At 38.3% G+C, this 24,795-nt stretch overlaps 1 protein-coding gene across 4 annotated transcripts in view; it reads left to right on the forward strand.

Annotated features, from left to right (window-relative positions):
* kcnh7 (potassium channel, voltage gated eag related subfamily H, member 7) overlaps positions 1-24,795 on the forward strand; it is a 103,463-nt gene that overhangs the window by 22,510 nt on the left and 56,158 nt on the right. For all 4 annotated transcript variants that reach the window (XM_047355763.1, XM_047355764.1, XM_047355765.1 and 1 more), the window contains exon 3: positions 16,812-16,967. In XM_047355763.1, coding sequence (XP_047211719.1) covers positions 16,812-16,967 — 156 coding nt within the window. The remainder of the gene's footprint in view (positions 1-16,811; positions 16,968-24,795) is intronic.

The raw sequence follows: 24,795 nt of genomic DNA on the forward strand, positions 1-24,795 counted from the left end.
TCAGAAAAAAATGTTTCTCAATGTGGCTCACTGGGCCACCAGAGTCTTTAAGGGCATTGTAACTCATTCCAGACTGTTTCTCATATGTTCTTTTAATTTCCTTAGATCAGGACACGATGTGTTACTTTTACAAACAGGTCATGCAGTAATCAGGCCAATGTGTGGTTACTAAAACTGAACCAACAAATGTAATTGCTCAGTTAACTCATGATTTAACAAGCGTGCATTTTTTCCACCTAAGACCAAGTTGGCTTGTATAGTACTTTCCCCTAATAAAATGAAATCATGATATGAAATACCTTTTCTAGTTATGCAGGTTTGTGTGTGACATTTAGCTGATAATCTGAAACATTTAGATGTGACCAAAGAAATAACAGAAGGAATCTGTACGGGGGTTGTTTTTGTTTTTAATAGCCCTGGATATTATAAAGTTTTTTAAGTATGCTGCTGCCCACTAGTCTGTTTGACTGTTTGAATCAGATGAATCAAACATCATGGGAGATCCTATGCTCAAAAACTGGGCCCTGTAGAGTTACAGTCTGCTAAATGCCAGGCCAAGATCAGCACTCTACTACGCCAGAGGCAACACTTTGACGGAGACTGAATCAACAAGCGCTCAGAGTCAGAAAATATGGCCTCTGGTCTGTTTCATAAAAATATATTACAACCTACCTAAAACATTCTCACATTGTAAAGACAGTCCAAGCAGGTCTTTAGATTATACACTTATTTAAAAAGATTAAAAGGATTATACCTTTATTATGCAGAACCATTAAAATATTCCTCAGTTTGTTGACATTTAGAAGACTGGTATGCAGATTTTGGAGGTTGTCAATATTATAGGGGAGATTGTTTTATTAGTGCTGTGGCTAAGGATGATTTTCAACAGTATTTTTCAGTTCTTACGGAACAAAGCATAAAGGCAATTCAGGTCTGCTGGGATAGGTCCATTCACAAACAAAGCAATTCAAAGTGCTTTACAGGAAAACAAAAGACCAGATGTAAAGAAAATTACATAAAAACCAGAACAATTAAAATGTGAAAATCTAAATTTAAAAGAGGTGGGTAGCTGCCATTAAAAATGAAAAGCCTTTTATATTTTATAGACCAGTATACACACCATTACAATTGTTTAACCTACTGAAAATTAAGCATGTGCATAATTTTTTGTGTCCTGTTTCAACAGGAAATTCTTTATTGTTAAGTGTTGCAGGCATATTTAGTAATGTACACTATAGGTTTGCACGTAAAGACACCTACATTTCTTGCATCCTCAGTAGTCTTTAGCCTCTTTGAGTTTAGTTAGTGCTGCTCTCCAAGATTGCATTTTCTTCATAAAATGTCTGACCTATTGTGTTATTGATATAGAAACACCTAGTCACTATTATTCCTATATGTGTGGAATATGTCTCCACGCTATATGTGCGGATACATAGTAATATAAAGTTGTACATCATCAGCAAATGCGTGGGAAGAGATGTTTGTAATACTAGATAATCAGAGCTAGAGGGAGAATGTAGATTTTGAATAAAAGTTGCCCTAAAATGGAACCTTGAGGAATCTCAGATGATCTTTGTTTGCTCAGATTTATAACTGCAATTTGAAAAACATTGACCCCCAAAAATGGCTTCCTTTTTATGACTCACAAATTAGATTTATACGAGCACGTATTTTTATTCACATCTCTTGTGCTCATACGATGGCAGTTAGTGTGGCCAGACATGTTTTTTGTGTCTGAGGCCCCAGCTACACAACGCTGGGTACTTTTTTGGATTCCAGTCAAAATTACTATAATATCTATACTCTCCCAGCAGGTAGCGATGAATTATAAAATGAATTACATCAAAATTTTAAAAAAAGAAAATCCTAGGAATGGCTAAAGCAGTGCTAGGCTAAAGATGTTTCAAAACAGTTAGTTTGTGCATTTTTTGACACATTGCAGCCTTTCCTCTGTCATTAGCTCTGTCATCTTGGCGCTAGTGCTGCTGCTGCTTCTTCTCTTCTTCTGCTGGCGGTTCGCAACAAATTCAGAGGTGCATACTGCCACCTACTGTACATCATTGTATAACTCCACCCACTATATTCTGAGCTTGAGATCACGTGACACCAAGTCGCTGATGTAAATTCGTATTCTCAAAGAAAAGAAATCGTATTCACAAACTGTTATAGCATATTGTATTCATAAAGAATAAACCACAACTGTAAACTTGAACTTTGTGTTTGTAATTTCTTGAAGCTGTAACATTTTATTTTGTATTCTTACAGAGAAAATATACAATACCTCTTTTGGATTTTACTTATGCACAACTATTGACTAATATGCACACATTTCCGTCTTTACATACACATTGTTTTTGACAGCGTTCTTACCCCATACTTTGAACTCAAAAAAGTTGCGTACAAAACTGCAAAATTTCAAAATGGCAAATGAGTGACATGACCATCACCTGCTGATATTTCGCTCCCTGTTGTAGGAACCTAAATAAACAGCCAAAATGGCTTTAGAAATGACACAGAATTCTCATAAACAACTTCTATGTTTTGCCTCTCACTTCAGTTTTAAACAACTCACTGATGTTGAAAACGTGGTTAGCACTATGGTATGGTACATATATTGACAGGATGATAGATCACCAGGCATGGTTAAAACCAGACGATTCTGGTGTCTACCCAATTTCTCGATTTATCTCTAATCTTCTTGGTCTAGACTGAGAAATATATTCCATTCTATTTCCCTTTAGGAGATTACGTCTCACATTTTGTTTTGTTTTTTATTTACCACAGCCTGATTATCTTGTGTTTGTAAAATAATAATCTCTTTTAGGTTTACACTGAGACTTTGTGGTTCATTAGTTATTTTCAAGGAGCATCTTAAAGTTTTCACTTCCAGAGTGCTGCAAGGCCTGATTACTCATAAACTAAAATAGTTTCTCACCCTCTGTCAGCAGAAGTGACTGACTCAGACACATGCTGACAGAGGGTCAGAGAGCAAGCTGAAGAAGTTGAGTTGATGACAATTAACCTCAGCAAGCTGATGATGCTGAATGGTTCACAGGCAGAGACAGACAGATTGGGAAAGAAGGTGAAATATGTCACTATAACACCTCAAAGTGCAACCTATTCTGCTGGAGGCACAGCTCACACCAGTGGCAGTCATTTGGAAACTCTTACTCATACCTAAACAGTAACACTGTCTATTAGCTTCAATCATAAAAGCTCTGGCTGCATTTTGAATGGATTTTGACTGGAATATCTCCTGTTGAGACTAATGTAAATCAGGACTGTCAGTGTACCCAAACATCATTATCCCACATCATTGGAAGATGTGGCCAGTCAGCAATGTTGCACACATCTCTGTGTGTGAGAGTAAGTGTGAAAGAAAAGAAAGCAATATGATGGACTTGATATAGTGGGTTTTCATTGCATTTCAATTACTCTTTTGCGACAAACAAACCTGACTTGGCCTTCATTGTAATTATTGATTGTGTAAATAACATTCATTGACATTTCCAGCATCTTGGAACCTAAGCTCCACTCGCTATGCCATCTTTGAGCACACACTGTAATAGTAACTCAGGTATTCAAGTTAGCTTAGTGTACAAAATGTTGCTGTGTATACTGGTTAAATATTGGAGAAATTTGGTGCTGTACATTTACAACTAAACAATTGTTATGCATGTAATCACTGCTTATCTGATTATGTACAAATTATGAATCAATATATAAAATATTTAACATCCACCTGTAACTACTAGAGGTGCAACAGTATACAAATTTGTACTGAAATAATCTGGTAGAGCCCTGTTGGTTAGGCATGCACATGTACTGAATGAATACGTTTTTATACCTGAAAACATGCAGAATGCTTATGTACAGAACTAAGCGCAACTTTAAAATGTGACATCAAAACTAAACAGACTCAGAAACGGCTCCGTTTGTAGGGTACATTTAAGTACACCTTGTACACTGGGTTGTCTAGACGTGATTTAAACCTTTTTTTATTCTAACATGTCCACACAGCCTTATTAAAAATTTCCTAAACAACAACAGTGACCATTTTCAAGTGGTTTTATTGTTGTATCCTCTATCCGTCCAGTGGCAATACCCGCCTATCCTTTATTAATCTCAAGAAATCTCCAGGTATCTCTATTGTGGCCACTTTTCATTCGTTTCTCTCAATTGAAGCAACTGAAATTTAACCGAACTGTGATTTCATAACTGTATGTACTAAATGTGATTTAAATGTGAGTTTTTCTGTATACCGTTGCACCCTTGATAAATCAATTGATAAACATATTATATATGAAGGTACTCCCAGTTTTTAATCCATCGAATACTAGCAAGCTTTCCCTATCTTTTTTTTTTTTTTTTTAAAGGTATGTAGGCTTGTCGAGAGAGCTTGTCTTAGATTATCAGAGACAAGCTATCCCGTTGTCACCTGTTACAACAGGATAGAAGATGCCTATTCTTAATACTTTAAAAAGAAAAGTGCAAACTGGAGTTGTTAAAAGCTTGCCATTTTTTACTAACTGATGGATAATTATTGTTTTTACTGTTTACAGATCCTTGTTGTATGCAAAAAAGGCTTTCTCGAAATAGTATTTTTTCATTTTTAATCAGTCTGTGTGCAAAGGCGCCACAAACATTCTCTTTCCTGAAATTGTCCTCGTTATAAAAACTGTCATAAATATTAGGTTTCTGATTATGTTTTTGTTCATTTTACATAAATCACACATTCAAAATAAAGAAAATAGCTTTTACATTAAAGGCATTTTTGCTTACCAAAGCAGTTTATCAAAATGTTTAGGTTAAATCCGTTTATTAGGTTCAGGTCAATGTAACTGAGCTGGCTGAACTAATGTTTGAATTTTTAGTTGAATGAGCAACTTCAGGGCCTGGCACATTTCCCTAAAACAGTTTTGTTGTTTCAGTTAGTGCTTTTATTAATTCAACGGCAGCAGAGATAACCTGTTTGTTCATACAGCTAGATTTAATTTTGCTTTACTGATCCAGCGTTAATTCAAACAAACCTGCAGTTCCCAGCAGGACATGTTTACAAGGTAGAATTTACTGAGCAAACATAATGAAATTTAAGCAAACCCAGTACTAATAAAAAGGTATAGTTATCCCTAATAGAGTATATTGACCCAACCCCAGCCATATTTTTGCTTGACATTTTTTCATGTTTGAGTTGAACTAATTAACTTTGGGGTCATACATTCAAATTACTTTGAGTTTCAGTTTCTAAATCTAAATTTATCTTTACTAATACACTGATAAAACAAATGGAACTGGTGTAAAACTTTGCTTACATTTTTAATTATGTAAATTTGCCTTCATTTATTATTTCTCAGCCACATGTCTTATGGCAATTTTACCTTTTACTAACTTGATATATTCATATTACAACCCATATATGCATGTGAGCCTTATTGTTCTTTGCTACTGCAAAGACAAATGAGAATAACTAGCGGCTAACTGAACCAACATCTTCAATTAAATTCTGATATGTTTCAGTGATAACATTTACCCAAATATTGAATAATCGAAATTACTAACTAGTATACTTGAAATTTAAGTTAACCGAATGTTTAATGTTTAATACCCTCCAAAATTTGTTTTAGTATTCTATACTAGCAGTGAACTGTGATAAAATAGCATGAAACAAGATTTCCTAATCAATAAAGCCCAACCAACAAGTCTTTTACCGACACCATAGTTGTAGTGGCGGGGTGGATGTCAGTCGTCTTTCCTCATAAACGTTTTTGAAGTTAAACTCTTTTGAGAGTTATCTGAAACTACACTATCTGAAAGTTGTAATGTGTTTGTAATGATTATATTAGATAATTATGATCTGTATTTTGTTATAATCAGCCAAGTTAGTTTATCCACACACCTACTTGAAATAGTTTATACAAATTAATGTTGCTTAACTGTGACTAGCAAGGACGACATTCATCTGTAGTATTTCATAGTCGTAGTCAAATATGTTTGTCACATTTTTTTCATTATATGTTCCAGAGCTACCAAATGGAACATTTACAGCATTGCCAATCAGTTTTTTTTTTTACTTTCTTGCATTAAATACAAAAACTGTGCATTTTACTAGGGTTTTATTTTATTTAGGTGTACTATGGTAAACCTAAATAAAATTGACTACAACCAACTTCCTTTATAAGTGGCCCAATTCACAAATATATTATTAGTGTAGATTTTATTTAATATTTTAGTTTTTGCATTTGTAAAACATTTTGAAAACCATGTATAATCCCACACATATGGACTTATTTGTTTACTTCTGAAAGTAATTTGTTGCCCTGGGTTTTATTTAGGAATACCAGGATGAAAAATGCACTGTATACTTGAACGCACCACTAAAGTACTTTGTCTTACTTTTTATTTACATTTTCCACAAATTTGATTGAGTTCCTTTAACTAAATTGAGACTCTTCTCAATAAGGTGGGATCCTAAAACTGAAATGCCTCATTGCCTAGTCAATATCTTGGTAGAAATAAAATAGTGAGCCTTCAAGCCTAAAATTAGGCATAACCATAATAGACTATAGTTAATGTAACCCCCGAGAGAGAACGGGGAGCTAGTGAGAGAACAGAGATAATCAGGGAGGTGAGTTTATGGTCAGGGGCTTTGCTCCTTTTCTGTTTGTGTTGCCTGAACTGTAATTAAGACACTCTCTGTGGGAACAGTTGGCTGCTGAGGTAACGATGTCCTCATCTGAACTTTGTCCCCTGCTCCAACAGTTGTACGGCTGTTTATCCTCACTCCAAGGTGATATTGAGCCATGTAATGGAAAGCTGCAAGAACAATTCCTGCTGTTTTAGAATTGGATTAAATAAACCAATGTTAATTTCCCCTATCCTTAACACATTCCACTGATTTAAAGTATTTAAAGTCATGAGCTGTAAATGTTAATCTATTCTATTACAAAACACCTTCAAGAAGTCATTTTGGCATCAACTGTTAGTGGTTTCTTTTAGTTTAAGTGTCATGGCCTTTTGGGGGGAGGCATTTAATCTTACATCTTGGTCACAAAAGTCTTTGACATGCTTTGTAGAGCCATCTTTCACTGCAGATAGTATTCTGGGGTATGTCTTAACCAGCTTAGCACATCGAGAGCTATATTGACATATTGTGTTTTGCAAAACAACTAAAACTCAGTTAGTATGCATGGAGTGGTGCATGGAAAGGATCTGTGAGTATCAATATAAAAGTCTTGCAACAAATACTCACCGAATTTGGCTTTGGACTTTGACTAGGCCATTCTAACACTTGAATATACTTGGATCTAAACCATTCCATTGTAGTTCTGGGTGTATATTTAGGGTCGTTGTCCTTCTGGAACATGAACATTCACCCCAGTCTTTAGCGGCCTCTAATAATTCTTATAAAATCAGGCCTGTTTACTTGTCACTGCTGGAGAAAAACATCCTCACAGAAGAGTGCATGTTTCACGCTGTACTCTGCATGAGCTCCAGGGCTAGTGTCCTGACACCCTTAATATTTTGCATGTAACCAAAAAAGTTCAACTTTGGTCCCATCTGATCAGAACACCCTTCCTCTATTCAACCCATCAATTATGGATTGAACAATTCAAGGATAGTTGCCCTGCTAGAAGGTTCAATTCCATCCAATTCCAAGCCTGTTAGAGGCTGCAAAAGACTTTCCTTGCAGCTTTTTTCTGTTATGAGCTCCATCCATCTTCCCATCAACACTGATAAGCTTCCCTGTCCTTACTGAAGAAAAGCCTCCCCACCGCAGGAGGCTCCCACTGCCACTTCTTACCATGGTGTCACAGTGTGTTTTAAGGTTATGTTCAGAGGTGTTGGTCTACCACACATGGTATTTCGTATGCAAGTTAGTTCTAGTAGCAAGGGTAAAGCCAATAATCTTTGGTTTATATAAAACAACTGCAGCTGAGACACCGAAGTACCTGAGAGTAGTGGATTCAAAAGAGACTACCCTTAGCATTGCTTTGCTCCGAAAACATCAAAGAGCTCCTTAGTCTACTGTGATTTGGCATATTTACTGTTTGCACTTGATAACACACTGCGCTGTCATCCTGCCGAGCCATCTGTGTAGCAACAGATTACCAGGTAGCCCTGTTAATCCACGTAGGAAGCACTGCATCAGCAAGGAAATGAAGCTGAGCGGAAAATGTTTAAATTGATAAGTCCTGCGTTCCTCTCAGGCTTGAGGCTTGACCTTGACACACCAGGGGACTACAACATTGTTGCAGCAATGCAGCATGCTTATAACAGTGATACTCATATATAAGATTTCTTTCTGTTTCTCTTTGGTGTCCAGAGTCGAGTTTACGTGGATGATTGGCAGCTCAGTGTTTATCAGTCAAATTTCACCTTGCTAAAAGTCTTCTCTGCTTCTTAGATAAACCTAAAGTCAGCACTTCCTTCCATCCTCTGAGGCTTCGACACCTAAAAACAACAGATCGTTTGTGTTATTTTTCATCCGTCCATGACTGTATGTTTGAGCGTGAAGGAGAATGCAGGCTTTTTCTTCCCCTTTCTCTTAATTTTTGATGTTTGATGATAAAGAGGTATGACATTAGGATGCTGTATCTCCCTAGAAATATTCCCGTTAGAGACACCCCAACTAAAGTTGCTTTAGTGCCTTTCAGAGGTGCTTTCTCTCATTACACCACAGCATGTAAACCAGCTCCATCGCCTGCTTATTAGATTTACTTGGACAGGGAACATTCTGCTAATTAATGCTGCTGGCAGGCTGTGTGAGAGCAACGGACTCAGTTTGGGCCTCGCTGAGCCGAGATGCACGAGCCTTGTTAGTGTTTGCGACTCGCCCAGTGTGTGGCAGAGAAATGTAAATGCGTTTGTTTGCATGAGGATCTCCGCGTGTACGTGTGTGGCCCCAACCCTCTGAGGCAGGATATGCAGACAGGCAGGCAAGAGGAAATTTGCATGGGCAGCAGCAGCACTGGGGAGCTGTTTGATCTGTCCAGTTTTAACACATCAGGCGGTCTTCCTGCAGAGAACCTGAGCAGCTATTTTATTTCTCAGTATGAGAGATGAAAAGATAAAGGTGAGGCACATTAGGGCCAAGGGGGAAACGGGGTAGTGAGTGGAATAACAGACGATAAATAAAACGACTGCAGACAAGGGCAGCCTAACAAAACGAATATGATGGTCTGAGATATGGAGAAGAAAGAAGCTTGTAACTTAAGGATGGAGTCAGAAGAATGGTGGGGAAAGTGAAGGAAATGGGAAAGAAATCCCAGTAGCGATTTGAGTTTTTCACCAAAGTCCCTCTATTCAGTTGTGAGGAGCTTACCGTCAGACATTTAGAGCGGAAGTCTGAACAACTACTATTTCAGACGTGAGTTTATTATTATTTCTGTTAATGAGTCAAGTTTGTTTATTGAAACTTTTAAAAAAAATTTCCTCCACTGTACGGTATCTACTAAACGTGTTAATGCCTCAACCTTTTCACTTCTTGACACAAACATGTACAGGTTTCTATTTTTTTTTGACAAATTAAAATCTGAAAATGTGGCCTACCTTTTTATTTAGTAACCCTGAGACAGTACTTTCTAGAACCAGCAGTGTTGCAAAATAGAGTAAGACCGGTTGCTACTACCATGGTTCATGTTGAAATATGGTAGTGGGGGCATGATGGTGGGGGAGGGTGTAGGAACCCACATTTATCGTTCCTCTGAACAAGTCTGTGCTACTTTTGTTGGTCTGTCTCATAAAATACCAAGAAATACATTGATGTTTCTGATTGCGACAAAATGTGAAACAGTTATAGGGGTAAAAATACTGTTCAGGGCTCTCTATCAACCCTTCTGCCTCACACTGTGCCTTTGTCCATGTTTCATTTTCTCTCTCTGACAATGCTTGTATTTTGCTACTCTTCTAAATAGTCTTTTGGGCGCACCAACCCCTCAATGCTAAAAATAACAGAAAACACAAGTGCTTCTCGGAGTAATAATCAGAATGATTGTCAAACTGTACTTCACAGAAACACAAAGTGGTATCAATTGCCATGTTACATTGTATTAACTAACACTAAATATGAACTGTTTAGCACAAATCAGTTGAACATAAATATGTAGGGAAACACAGCACTGATCTTTTTATCTCTGGTATCTACGGAATATCAACCCTTACGTTTAATAGAACACTACTTAGCACTACTTATGAATTATAAATATGGATGATTTCAACCATTCTTACTATGCATAGACCCACAAACTGCTTTAAAAAGCTTGGGTTACCTCCTTTTGCAGAGATTACTTTAAGGATCTAAAACAAAACATACAGTTTAGCAGACCCATTAATTCAATGTTAAGGACAAATTGCTGAGAAAATTTGATTTGTTGTTCACACTCAGTACTGTAACAATGATCATGCTTGCAAATATATCATAATCACAATATAAGTGTGTGCAATATTTAAATTGCAAATTACTGCAAAGGACTGTTTAGCCAGTTTAGTAGAGTCTCACAGCAGCAGATGATCACACCAGACACAAATGACATTGCCCAATATGAGTGATGGAAGCCCAGACGAGCGGTAGCAAAGAAGAAAATAGGCATGTATCGTAACTGATATCGTCATCTCAATAATTACCAATATTTTCACCTTCGCAAGATTTTTCAATATCATGTAGCCCTATAAGTAGTATTGATAGCCTGAAATGAACTGTAACCTATAACTGAAAGCACTTTATGATGAGATCCATCCTGTTCATTAGTGCTTAAGACAACATTGTCTTAAAGTCTTAAACACTTCACCTAAAATCCTTGTAAAGGAATTTCTGACTCGACACATACTGCTACTCTGCTGCGGAGCGGTTAGCAAAAGTGGCTGGCTAATGGTAGTTGACTCTGGCTAAGACTTGGGTAGTTCAGCCTTTTGACATGTTTTTTTGTGGTTCTAGTCAGTCACACCTGTTATATCACATCCTGATTTATACGTTTATAGCTTAGCCTTTAGCTATGAGCTGCTGCGATGTATAGGATGATAAAACTTAATGAAGACACATTTGTTAGATCACCCCCACCCTACACCTAAATGCAGGTCTGTTGCAAGACTTTATGTTCACAGACAAGCTCCATCCAACCTGGGCTTGAGTCGTTTTGAAAAGAATGGGTGGACGTTTTTGTCTCTACTGAAGCTGGTGAAGACATAACTGCTACGAGTACTAAATCAAGATGTAGGCCACACTTTTTTTAGATTTTAGATTTTAATCTAAGCAAAATCCTGAAAAAACTTTGCTTCCAATTTAGTTATCAGCTACTTTGTGTTGATCTATCACATAAAATCCCAAAATTAATGGTTTGTGGTTAGAATGTAACGAAATGTGAAGAGTTTCAAGGGGTTTGAATACATTTACAATGTGCTATAGTATATGCCCAGTAGTTACAGTTCAGACGGTTTTATTAACCTTATTTAAAGCAGCCCACAATGTTTTCTTCACTTACCTATTTAACCATGGTTTTATACAGTTACCCCAGTCTGCATATTGTTGTTCTGTATGTTGACTAAAGAGGTGTTGATAGAAGACAACTATGACCTGATTCCGAGGTGGTATCTACTGCATACATGAGCCAGATCTCTGTAGTAAAATATGACATATTCACTGTCAGATGCCCTTTCAGCATAAAACAAACTGCACTTAAAGGAGACACATTTGTTTGACACGGCACTTTCTCGTTTTTACGCCTGCAACTGAAGTGCCTGCTTTTATAAAGACTTTGTGTTTGCAAATGCCAGGTTAAAAGAATTTAATTTGCATGTGTGTGGACTGGCATGTCAATGCAAATGTGGGATTATGTGCGAGTGCACACACCCTAAAATAATTTTCTCTGATGGCTGCTTTTCTGGCTTCTCTTAACCAGTTGTTGCATCTGTTGGTAATTTGATACTGGATAAAGATCTTATTTTGTTATCCTGGAGGTTGTGCCAACTGAACATTTGCTTCTCTCCTGAGCTCTTTCTTGTTTCCATGGAGATAGTCATCATTTTCATTTACAAACAATGTGAATCAAATGTTAGTCACCATGTTACAGGAGTTGCCGTACTTTGTCACAGTTTAAAACCTCAAAACGGTAAAAACACAGCACATCAACAATAATGTTGGAGTAACAACACAACGGACTGTCTCTTACCTTCCGGCAGTTTATCTTGATATCACCCATAACAGAGTTTACGTAGTTCAATCCGCCGCATGCAGCCATTGTCACAGCTAAATAGTTTTCTACTAAATCTATAAACTTTATTTAAGATTTTAATAAATCTTGCTCCTAAATTTTTTGTGTTAAGTTCCAGTTTTCCAGCAGCTGGTGTGGATGAGAAGATCAGTTGTTTGGGGTTGTGAAGTGTTCAAGCACCACTTATTGTTTAAAAGCAGCATTTATAAATGAAGGTGGTCATATTAGGTTATCTGTTTGAAGGGATACCGGGATAAATAATACAAATAAAATGGAGAGGATTAAACAGCAACTGTTTACAGGACTACCCTGTTTTTAGCTCCATATATCTTCCCAACATCTCTGACCAGCTTCCTTGTCAGTGCTGAAGGAAAGCATCCCCACCACAGGATGCTGCCACCACCACAAAATTATTAATGAACCCTACTAGGTGACATCTGAAAACGATTGGTTTTACTGGTTTTCCTCTTGCAGTGTTAGAGTGTATGGGTGATTCTTACTATGCCTGAAAACTATAAAGGAAAAGACAAAATCCTTTGGCTTCCAGCTTCTTTTGCTCAAATAGGTATTATCACTGCTCTTCTTATCGCGCTTCCCACTCTGGGCTGAAAATAATGGCTTGATCCACTCATGGTGGCAATGATTTACTATTAGGAGCAGCAAACTGCTTAGCCCAGCAGAACTGCAGCTCCCCAAAACATAAATCAAACCCAGGTCTGGCAAAACTGTTGCTTTAGGTTGCAGCACAAAACAAGACACTGAACCAGTGCAATATGAGAAAATCCCATAAGACTGGCTTTCTGTAATTAGTCTTTGTGTTGGTCATGTCTGTTTTTCTGCATTCTCACAGACACACACAATGTAGATTATAGGGATGTAGTTGAGTGTGTATGCAGCAGTTCGTCTGTGTTCCCCCTCAAGAAAAGAAACGCAGTGGGCTGGTTGCCTGCGGGGTGAGCTATAAATAGCACTGTGGTGACAGCAAGAGTTAGAGCCTAATGCGAGAGGGAGCATCTTCCAGAGATGTCCGTGTTGATCATTATTTTTTTATATACTTTATATCTGACATACATTTTTCTGTTATGGTAAAAGTTGTAGCACCTGCACGTGCAACAAAGGTCAACTATTTCTTTCTTTTCTCACAAATTGATTGGATTTTTTGAAGCCCTAATGACACACAGTCCAATGCAAAATTCTTCTCAACCCTTTTGTCACGTTATAGCCACATACTTCAAGGTGTTTTACTGCTTATTTTACACAAATTTTACACAACCTAATTGTAAAGCTGAAGGAAAATGATGTACAAATTCTGATATTTCTAAAATATTTGCATTTACCCTCCTTTACTCCTCTCTGGAGGAGCTGCAGAGATCAGTAGCTCAGGTGGGAGACTTTGTTAAAACGACAACTGGTACGACATAGCAAACGTGTAAGAAGGTAAGACAAAATTTTTGGCGTACAAAACACGAGTGGTGGAAATCTGACACTGCAACTCTGTCAAGCATGCCCACAGCATAATATCTCCTATGTTCTGTAACATAATGTTACATAATGTATAATAATTTCAGTGTTTTTTGTTTTTTTTACTCCACTTAACTGTACAAGCAAACTCGGGCCAAATTGGCACATTATTTAGCTCAAAAGGGTTTTCATTTATAGATATCGTGACTGTCTCTCTCGTTTTTCTGCCAGCCCTTTCAGCATCCAGCTTTCATCAGCAGTAGCATGTTAAAATGTCACCGTGTTAATGGTAAGCTCCAGGGTCTAACTGTACTTTGAGTCCTGGATCAATTTTAACTCTGTTGTTTTGAACAGAAGAAAATACAGGTCCTTCTCAAAATATTAGCATATTGTGATAAAGTTCATTATTTTCCATAATGTCATGATGAAAATTTAACATTCATAAATTTTAGATTCATTGCACACTAACTGAAATATTTCAGGTCTTTTATTGTCTTAATACAGATGATTTTGGCATACAGCTCATGAAAACCCAAAATTCCTATCTCACAAAATTAGCATATTTCATCCGACCAATAAAAGAAAAGTGTTTTTAATACAAAAAACGTCAACCTTCAAATAATCATGTACAGTTATGCACTCAATACTTGGTCGGGAATCCTTTGGCAGAAATGACTGCTTCAATGCGACGTGGCATGGAGGCAATCAGCCTGTGGCACTGCTGAGGTCTTATGGAGGACCAGGATGCTTCGATAGCGGCCTTTAGCTCATCCAGAGTGTTGGGTCTTGAGTCTCTCAACGTTCTCTTCACAATATCCCACAGATTCTCTATGGGGTTCAGGTCAGGAGAGTTGGCAGGCCAATTGAGCACAGTGATACCATGGTCAGTAAACCATTTACCAGTGGTTTTGGCACTGTCAGCAGGTGCCAGGTTGTACTGAAAAATGAAATCTTCATCTCCATAAAGCTTTTCAGCAGATGGAAGCATGAAGTGCTCCAAAATCTCCTGATAGCTAGCTGCATTGACCCTGCCCTTGATAAAACACAGTGGACCAACACCAGCAGCTGACACGGCACCCCAGACCATCACTGACTGTGGGTACTTGACACTGGACTTCTGGCATTTTGGCATTTCCTTCTCCCCAGTCTTCCTCCAGACTCTGGCACCTTGATTTCCGAATGACATGCAGAATTTGCTTTCATCCGAAAAAAGTACTTTGGACCACTGAGCAACAGTCCAGTGCTGCTTCTCTGTAGCCCAGGTCAGGCGCTTCTGCCGATGTTTCTGGTTCAAAAGTGGCTTGACCTGGGGAATGCGGCACCTGTAGCCCATTTCCTGCACACGCCTGTGCACGGTGGCTCTTGATGTTTCTACTCCAGACTCAGTCCACTGCTTCCGCAGGTCCCCCAAGGTCTGGAATCGGCCCTTCTCCACAATCTTCTTCAGGGTCCGGTCACCTCTTCTCGTTGTGCAGCTTTTTCTGCCACACTTTTTCCTTCCCACAGACTTCCCACTGAGGTGCCTTGATACAGCACTCTGGGAACAGCCTATTCGTTCAGAAACTTCTTTCTGTGTCTTACCCTCTTGCTTGAGGGTGTCAATAGTGGCCTTCTGGACAGCAGTCAGGTCGGCAGTCTTACCCATGATTGGGGTTTTGAGTGATGAACCAGGCTGGGAGTTTTAAAGGCCTCAGGAATCTTTTGCAGGTGTTTAGAGTTAACTCGTTGATTCAGATGATTAGGTTCATAGCTCGTTTAGAGACCCTTTTAATGATATGCTAATTTTGTGAGATAGGAATTTTGGGTTTTCATGAGCTGTATGCCAAAATCATCCGTATTAAGACAATAAAAGACCTGAAATATTTCAGTTAGTGTGCAATGAATCTAAAATATATGAATGTTAAATTTTCATCATGACATTATGGAAAATAATGAACTTTATCACAATATGCTAATATTTTGAGAAGGACCTGTAGTTTTAAATTTGAATCTTGGCTTTGCATGTACAGTGCCTTTGAAAAAATGATCTCAATTGGAAATAAAATCATGCTGGATATCCATAGTGATATGGAAAGGATATTGTTAGGAACTAAAGGATGCCACATCATTCGATGAAAATGATGAACCTACAGAGGGCTTAATCTGCAGTCAGAGAAATTTAAACTGAAAAACCGATGCAACAGGCTAGTCCGGCTAACTGAAATGTCATTTCAGCAACTCTAAATGCTACTCAGTAGTTTGTTTGGCCTCCATGTGCTTGTATGCCTGCCTGACAACATCAGGGCAAGCTCCTTATGAGATGACACATGGTGTCTTATGGTATCTCCTCCCAGAACCTGACTAGGGCATCACTCATCCCCTGGACAGGCCCTCAGGCCAGCCTCATGACGTCTGTTTTTAATGGTTTGGTCAGAGACATTCACACCAGTGTCCTACTGGAGGTCTCTTTGTAGGGCTCTAGCAGTAATCATCATGTTCCTCTTTGCACAAAGGAGCTTATGGGTTAAGGACCTCCAACGACCCTGTCCAAATTTCCTAGAGTAAGTGGCTGTCACCTGAATCTCCTCCATGTTCTTGAGACTGTGCTGGGAAACAACAAACCTTTGAGTAATGGCATGTATTGATGTGCCATTATGGTGGAGCTGGACTGCCTGTGCAACCTCTGTAGGGTCCAGATATCGCCTCATGCTACCAGTATGATACTGACCCTGGTCAAATGCAGAACTACTGAAAAGCAGTAAACAAAAAATAAGGGAACAAATGTCTGAGCCCTTCATCTGTGAAACAATTCGTGTTTTTTGTGGTCATCTCATTGGTGCCTCTTTAGTTCACCTGTTGTTAATTTCATTAAACCCAAAACAGCTGACACTGATTAACAAACCCCTCTACTACTGAACTGACCAGATAAATATTCCAGGAGTTTAACTGACTTGATATAATATTCTGATTAAAACGTTTTCCTTTAATTTGTCTGAGCAGTGTATATATGTCCCTTGAACCTTGCCACATTTTATCACACTACAACCACTAACTTTATGGTATTTTTTGGATTTTATGTGATAGACTAGCACAGAGTAGTGCATAATTGTGGACTAAAAGTAACATGATTTGCGCTTGTATTAATCAATGCCTTCTGTGTGTTAGGTTCAGAGTTCCCCTGCACCACCCACATCATCCCAGTAAAGAATGAGGAGGGCGTGGTCATGATGTTCATTCTGAACTTCGATTACATCCTGGACGACGTCAGCTGTGACTCACTGGAGAGACTCAACCACACGTCGCCCTCCAAAGCTGAGCAGCGTGAGTAGAGACAGAAAAGGCTCGAGATGGAGGACGACATTGGTGACAGATGATGTGATATTTGGTGATAAGCTTTGTACCGTAGATGATTATCAGTAGACAGTTTTAGCTAATTCTGCAAATATTAATTGCTTATAAATCGAAGCCTTAGTGTTGTACAGCTTGTACATTTGTCTCTTCTTGTTGTAATAAGTGCAGCTGCAGGAATTCCTTGCTCGACAGCTCTTTTGGCATGTTGACACCAGCTTTTAGCAGATACTGATGTTTTCCTGCTATCATCTCAAAGGTCTGGCCCAATTATAGCTCATACACTGGCAGGCAGGCCTGATGAACTACTTGAAGAGTGCTGGGAGAGTTGGTGTGGAGTAAAAGTGGACAATGCCATTCCCCAGCGGTGCACTCCTACTCCTCTGTCTGTCTTTTTCCACTTTCCATCTTTGATATATAAAACAGCAGTAAGGAGGACCATAGGTCACCTTGGGATGACTGTAATTGGACAAGGCTCTTAACAAGCTGCCCTGCCTCTTGGGTGTTGGTGTGAAGAACAGGGGCAGCGCGTGTTGAGTTCACGTTAATTAGTGGGTTTTACTGTTATTTTTGTGCACATTCTGGTAAGAAAAATACAAAAAACAAAATACAAAAGTGCAGCCTCGACTTTAGGAATGTTTCCCAGTATTTACAGGTACATCTAAAATAGAATATCTTGAAATGTTTTTCAATCAGAAATTTTTTATATTACATAAGAGCATTAAAAAAAGGATATTTAAAAAAAAATGTCTGGCTTCTAAAAAGTATGTTAATTTATTTGCACTCGGTACTTGGTCGGGGCCTCTCTGTCATGTATTTCTGCATCAGTGCGGCATGGCATGGAGGCGATGAGTCTGTGGTTCTGCTGAGATTTAATGGAAGCCCAGGTTGCTTGATAGCAGCCTTCAGGTCATCTTCATTGTTGGGTCTGGTGTCCCTCATCTTCCTCTTGAAAATTCTTTATAGATTATCTATGGGTTTCAGGTCAGGCCAGTTTGCTGGCCAATCAAGCACAGTAACATCATAGTCATTGGACCAGCTTTTGGTATCTTTGGCAGTGTGGGCCAGTACCAAGTCCTGCTGGAAAATCAGCGTCTCCATAAAGCATGTCAGCAGAAGGAAGGATGAAGTGCTTAATGCAGCCATCTACCAGGATTTTTTAACTGTGGAAAACCCAGTGGACCAACACCAGAGATGACATGGCACCCCAAACCATCAACGTCTGTGGAAACGTCACACTGGACTTCAAGCAACATGGATAATGTGCCTCTTCACTTCCTCCAGACTCTGGGACCTTGATTTCCAAATGAAATGCAAACTTTACTTTCATCTGAAAAGAGGACATTAAACCACCGAACAACAGTCCAGTTCTTTTTCTCCTTAGCCCAGGTAAAACACTTCTGATATCATCTCTGGTTCAAGAGTGGCTTGAAAAGAGAAAACATTTGTAGCCCATGTGCAGGATTTGTCTGTGGGCAGTGGATCCTGATGCGCTGACTCCAGCCTCTGTCCACTCGTTATAAAACTTATTGAAAAGATTTTGCGTGACAATCCTCTCAAGGCTGTAGTTCTCACTGTCCCTGTTGAATCTCTTCCTACCACACTTTTTCCTTTGATACAACGCTCTGTGAACTACTAGCTTGTTTAGCAATAATACTTTGTGGCTTACCCTCTTTGAGGAAGGTGTTGGAGGGTTGAATGGCCTAGTCAAAGTCCAGACCTAAATCCAATAAAGAATCTGTAGCAAGACTTGAACATTGATACATACAGAGAGTCTACATCTGTTTAATAATGTGACTCAAGCCAGTTGGTAGCACTACATTTTATTTAGAGGCACCAGAGTAATGGCAGCTCAATACAAATATAGTTGTTCATTACTATCAAATATGATTAAAACAACTAAAAAGAACAACTTGATTAAAAGGTTTGTAATGTTACAGAATCAACACATCCACATGTTAGTTAGAAAATGGCTCACCAGCGCACAAAGGGAAGTGGTCATTATATCTGATATGTTCATGCATCAGAGGCTCCATCAGAAGTGTTAAACTGAATAGTTTTATTCCTGTTTGACATAACACAGATTGCTTTCTTTTAATCAGTAGTAGGTGACTCATTGGTCTTTTTTTCATAAGTCAGATAAAAGGAGCTCACTAATTATTGAGATCTACACACTTGCTGGATATCAAGGAAGCTGTTTTAGATGTAAAATGATTGTTTTTGTTTGTTTTTTGCAACAAAAGTGTTGGAATCTTCTTGGATGGCTTCAGTAATGATCCAAGTTGTACATGATCTCATTTTTGGTGATGCATTAGCTGCATTAATTGATTTTGTATCTGTAACTCCCATTGATTCTCATATTAGACTTTAATGTGCCAAACCAAGACCACTTCCTCAATGCAACAAAATGATGCACTTCCACAAGAGAAACCAGATTAAATGACTGGTGTTTTAGTGCAGTTGTGATGTTTTCTAGACATCTGTGACACTTGACAATCCACATAGAAAGGATTTCACCTTACATTAATGATGGACTAAAAGAAAATCTTGAACTAAAAATAAAAATACAAGACTTTGAGTAGAATAATGATCTGATCAGCAGAACTTGGATGTTTTCTTGGTATGTCCCACCGTGAACAGTGGGACAGACCCAGAACTCACTGAAGCAACTATAAATACTGGCTGGCCTTGGAATGTACCAGGATCCCCCAGTATAAAGGGTGTGGTTGAAGAAAGAACTGTCTGGTTTTTCTTCTCTAAACTGTAACCTCATTTAGCTGACATCAGATAAGTGGAAGGAAATGGATAGATGAAAAAAGGATTGGAAGGAACATCTTCTGCCTGCAAATGCAACTTTTCCACTGATCTCTCTTCCTCCTTCAAAAAGACAATAAAAGATCACTTTCTGTTTAATATAAAAAAGCATGTTTGCAGAGAATAAGGTCACAAAGAAAATTGTAGTGTCTTGAAAAGTACACAGTCACAGAACATTTCACAAACACAAACTTCACTGGATGAAGGTCATCTGGTCAAATGAGACCAAACTGAAGTTTTGGCCTACATACAAAACTCTAAAAACTAACCTCTCACCTTACCGCGGGGGGTCCAAAGTGTGGCCTGTGGGCCATTTGTGTGTCCCCTGGACCTCAGCTTAAGAACGGCAAAAATTTGGGTAATCAGCTCAGCTTTCAATTTAATTTATAGTAAATAAGACCTCAAATTTTCTGTGACTTTTACTCAAAGCTGACTTGACTGCATCCATTTGTGAACTAGACTAAATACATCCGGACCCATATCCTTTCATTGTTGCTGAGAATCCCCCCAAAAATGTAGATGAAGAAAAAATATGGGGTCCATTTTTATGTGTCAGATCTGCAGTGATTTACAAATTCTTTTCAATAGAAATCAGACTGTTTTTTTTTTTTTGTGAAAATATTTAGTTTATTTTTGAACATGTAAAAACTAAAAAGTGTTGCAGTAAAAACGTTTTTGCATTTTTAATAAATAAAAATATTTTTGTGGGCCTCAATTACTTTCAACTTGACAGTTTTGGCCCCTTTGGCAAAAAGTTTAGAAACTTCTGCTATAACTTGAACATGCCACCCCTATGTTGAAACATGGTAGTGGTAGCACCATGCTGTGGGGATATGTTTCTTTAGCAGGGACAGAGTTTGTTTTCATCTGTAGCGCTTAGGTTCTAATAGGTTGATTTACAACATTTGAGTAAGTGGTTTAAGGACAGCAAACTGAACGTTTCGGAGTGGCCATCACAAAGCCCTGATCTTGGGTCCAGAGTCCAAAATTAGTGGTCATACCTGAAAAGATGAGTGATAGCAAAGCGGCCTACAAACCTGACTCTGTTATATCCGTTCTGTCAGGAGGAATGGACCTGCAGAAACTATTGTGATGAGCTTTTGGACTGAAACCAATACCTCTGACCAACGTGTGCAGTTTAAAAGCAATTCTGCTAAGTATTAAGGACATGTATGTAAACTTTAGAATTTGAAGAAAGTCAAGAAAAAAGTCTTTACAAAAATTGGAATATTATTCTGACAGAGCAGATGGAAACAAATTTTGTAATCCTTAATTATCTAAAACAGGAAACATTTAGCCAGATTTAAAATGAGAAAGGGAGAAGAAAGTTGTCATTTTGAGTTTGAATATCTGGTTTCAGCTGTGTATTAGGGTAGGTTTTGAGAATGTATCTTCATTTGAAGCCAGATAGCTCTATCACATGCTATTGCCCCATCTGTATCCCCATTTGCATTTTCATGCCTTTTAGACTGTATAATCAAAGGAAACGCTTTAAAATTAACTTCTATTACCTCAGGCCCAGTGCAGTAACAACCTCACTTTTTTCTCTAACAAATGAGTGCGGGGAAAAGCACGGAAGCCACAGAATAATCCATGTAATTGGAGGACCGGGAGCTCAGGTAAACACTCCTTTAGGTAATATAATGCTTCATGCAAATCATTTAAGCACATTAACTGCACAACTGCTTTAATTGTGTCTGATCTCAGCAAAAAAACAAAAAAAAAACAGAATCAGAGGCAGAAACAAAAGGGCATTAGCTTGTTATTGCCCTTTTTTATCGTCAATTGATGCTTTTCTTTCCATTTTGGGCTTCTCTCCTGTCGTCTGACTCATGCTCGCATTACAGAAGGACATTTCTCTTACCAAATAGGGGATGTAAGGGCCCAATTAATATTCAATGGTATCATAGCAACAAGTGACACTGTGTGTCCACTTGTTGTATAAAGCTGCCTGGTGGAAAGAAGGAGAGGGGCACACGAGGGAGGGAAGATGCACACTCAAACATTTTACATTGACAGAAAACCCAGGAACTGTGCTCAGAGGGCAGCTAATTCTGAATAGTTCAGATTGGCTGTTTTTTTTATTACAATAGAAAACTGCTTCATTTACTTTTTGTAAGCAGACGCCAATATTGTGCAGCTGGATTGAGAACTAATTTAAAACGCCCGAAATTTTATGAGGAAAACTTCTTCATTTTGTAGGTACCATAAAAGTTGGTGCTTTAAACCTGTGTCTGCTTACAGACATTTATTATTTTAAGGTGTCGGTTGGTCAGTGTCACTGCTGTAAAACTAGAATAAAGGAAAACATTTTCCTCCTGCTGTGGAGCAATTCTTGGATATACCACTGCTAAATAGAAACAAAACAGTTAGTGGATTCTTTATTTGAGGCTTCATAAATCTGGATATCATAAAGAGAACCCATAGTCTGAGATATCATGAACAAAGACCTGCACATACTCTGAGATCAAGAAAACTACTTACACCTAATGATGGAAAACAAACAAATCCAGATCTGTGAAGTTGTTTATGCTTGAATCCAAGAAACTTTCCTTCATACATTCCAGCTAATGTGGAACTGATTGCACATGGGGGAATACCGGACTCTTCCCTTAGACACTGAATATGCAAATAGATAGGAAAATGTAAGTGACACACAAATCATGGGGGTAGGGGATTGGTTGAATGTTCTAAAACCTAAAGTGGCAAATAAGCCAGTCATCTGTACTAAAAACCCATCTTGTTTTCAGACAGTGCCATTTTTACCAAGGCCTGTACAGACTCTGCAAGAACAGAGAAATTTGTTATTTCACTTGAGGTGGCAAGAGCAAGAACAAAGTGCTTTCTGGACAGGGCATGTCTTACCCCACAAGAGCTGAAGTGCAGAAATCCTGGAAAGACCGAATAGATCCTTCTCATTGCAGCATTTGTTAGAATATGTCCACTTCGAATTTCTGACCAGTCACACAGTATTTGTTGAACACCACACAAGAAAAAGGCACAGCCCATAAAACATGTCAAAAACAAGCTGCAAGAACTGCCAAACTCGGGCTACCAGAACACAATTATATCAGTTTGTTTCTGCCGCCCTGAGAGAGAGGAAATCTGTGTTCTGGCAGAGCATGCACAAATAACCCTGTTAAGAGTATTTTTGCTCCACTCGTGCATGCTTTATTATGCACTAATGTGATTATTTTTTAATTGTACGAGTGTCTCGGTGTACGAGTGTTTTTTGCTTTCATCATCACAGGAAGACTTGTGTTTGGGAGCTGAAACAGACATTTAATATGTATGCCATATGTTCATGTTGCTAAATGATTCACTACACGAAGGACGTGATATGTTGTCCATATGTTAAAATCAATAAGCGTTACTGTCATTACATGCCTGCACATAATGTAAAATGCAGGAAAGTGTTTATTTCTGAATACTGTTTGTGTCGGTGAATAGGCAGCTCAGCATTTATACTAAATTTTGTGTTATGCTTCATAACTGTTCCTGAGCAGTGTTCTCTTACAATTATCCTCTATGACTTTGTTACACTGGGCTTTATTTCTCCAGAGGTTGTCAGTTACTCATTAAAACACTGAACATAATCCTTTAAAGGATCCCCATCTCAGTACACCACTGCATTATAAAATTTCAGCAAACGTTCTCCCTGATGAATAATTAAAAGGAAATTGAAGATTGAACTTGAGCCTGAGGCACAATAGGCATTTGTTTTGATCTGACAGTTTTTTCAGATTGCAGCATTTCCAGGCCTTTTGGTGCCATTAGCAAATGCCTAAAATATCAGATCTGGGGACTTTATTCAACTTCTGTTTTCAGTACACAGTTAAACCATGCGAACCCTACTACCCTGTTTTTTTTTTTTTTAATAGTCAAATTATGCTCAGAATTACAGTAACTTCTTCAATTTATTCTCTTAAAAATCTTGAGTTCCTTGCAAGAATATTTATCCCATTTGAACTACATTTACATTTTACATCTACATTTTACTGGGGTTTTATGTGTTGGACCAACTCAAAGTTACTATGAAATAGGTGTATTATACATTATTTTATACATTTTTTGTATTCATCCCCCAGTCATATTTCTTAACCACCCTGTGTTGTAATTTCATCTAAAAGGGTATTTCTCTACCTGCTTTACACATTTAGAAACTTAAACATTTGCCATTTCTTCTTTTCAAAATATGTCAAGCTCAATCAGATTGCATGGAGACTGTGGACACTTATTTTTATTTTAAATCGATTGGATTTAGGTCTGAACTTTTACCATTTTAATATATGAACACTTTTGATCTAAACCAGTTCATTTTAGCCCTGGCTGTATGTTCAGCATCATCATAGTGGATGGGTGTTAGAGTTAGACACACTGATAAACTCAGAGAACGTATGAATGAAGACACAAGCGAGTCAAAGTTATCTTTGGCTGACCAGGGAGAGACAGTTCATTCTCTCAGAGGAGCTGCCCTGTGTCACAGCCTTTTATTAAAGAAAGGGGAAAAAAACCACTCATGTTACAGCATCGTGGGTCTGGCTACACACAGTTTCACAAATAAAAGTCCTACTGAATAAAACTGGTTCTTGTCCAGATACTGATACAGCACACACGTCCACATCTGGCATTCAAGGACATTAAGATCGGCTGGGGTGCGAACAGACTGCTTCCCAAACTCCTCCACACACAAGTTCCTGCTCAGCCTGCATAGCAACCACCCAAATGCAACTCTAAGACAAGATGGCAATTCTGTTAATAGTTCATAAAAGTACTTCAGAGATAAATGTAAAAAGTATTCGAACCACTTCTAACAAAGTTCACACAACTAAATAAATGAAAATGTCTTTTAATGGTAAATCATAAGGATAAAGAACCTTTTTAAACTAAGCAATGAAAATTCATGTACAAATCTTCCAACAATGGGTTAAGGGTTCAGTTCTTAATTATTACAAACTAAATGAGCCCTATCCCCCATGCTATGATG

The sequence above is a fragment of the Girardinichthys multiradiatus genome, chromosome 24 (assembly GCF_021462225.1).
Source record: "Girardinichthys multiradiatus isolate DD_20200921_A chromosome 24, DD_fGirMul_XY1, whole genome shotgun sequence".
Classification (NCBI taxonomy): Eukaryota; Metazoa; Chordata; class Actinopteri; order Cyprinodontiformes; family Goodeidae; genus Girardinichthys; species Girardinichthys multiradiatus.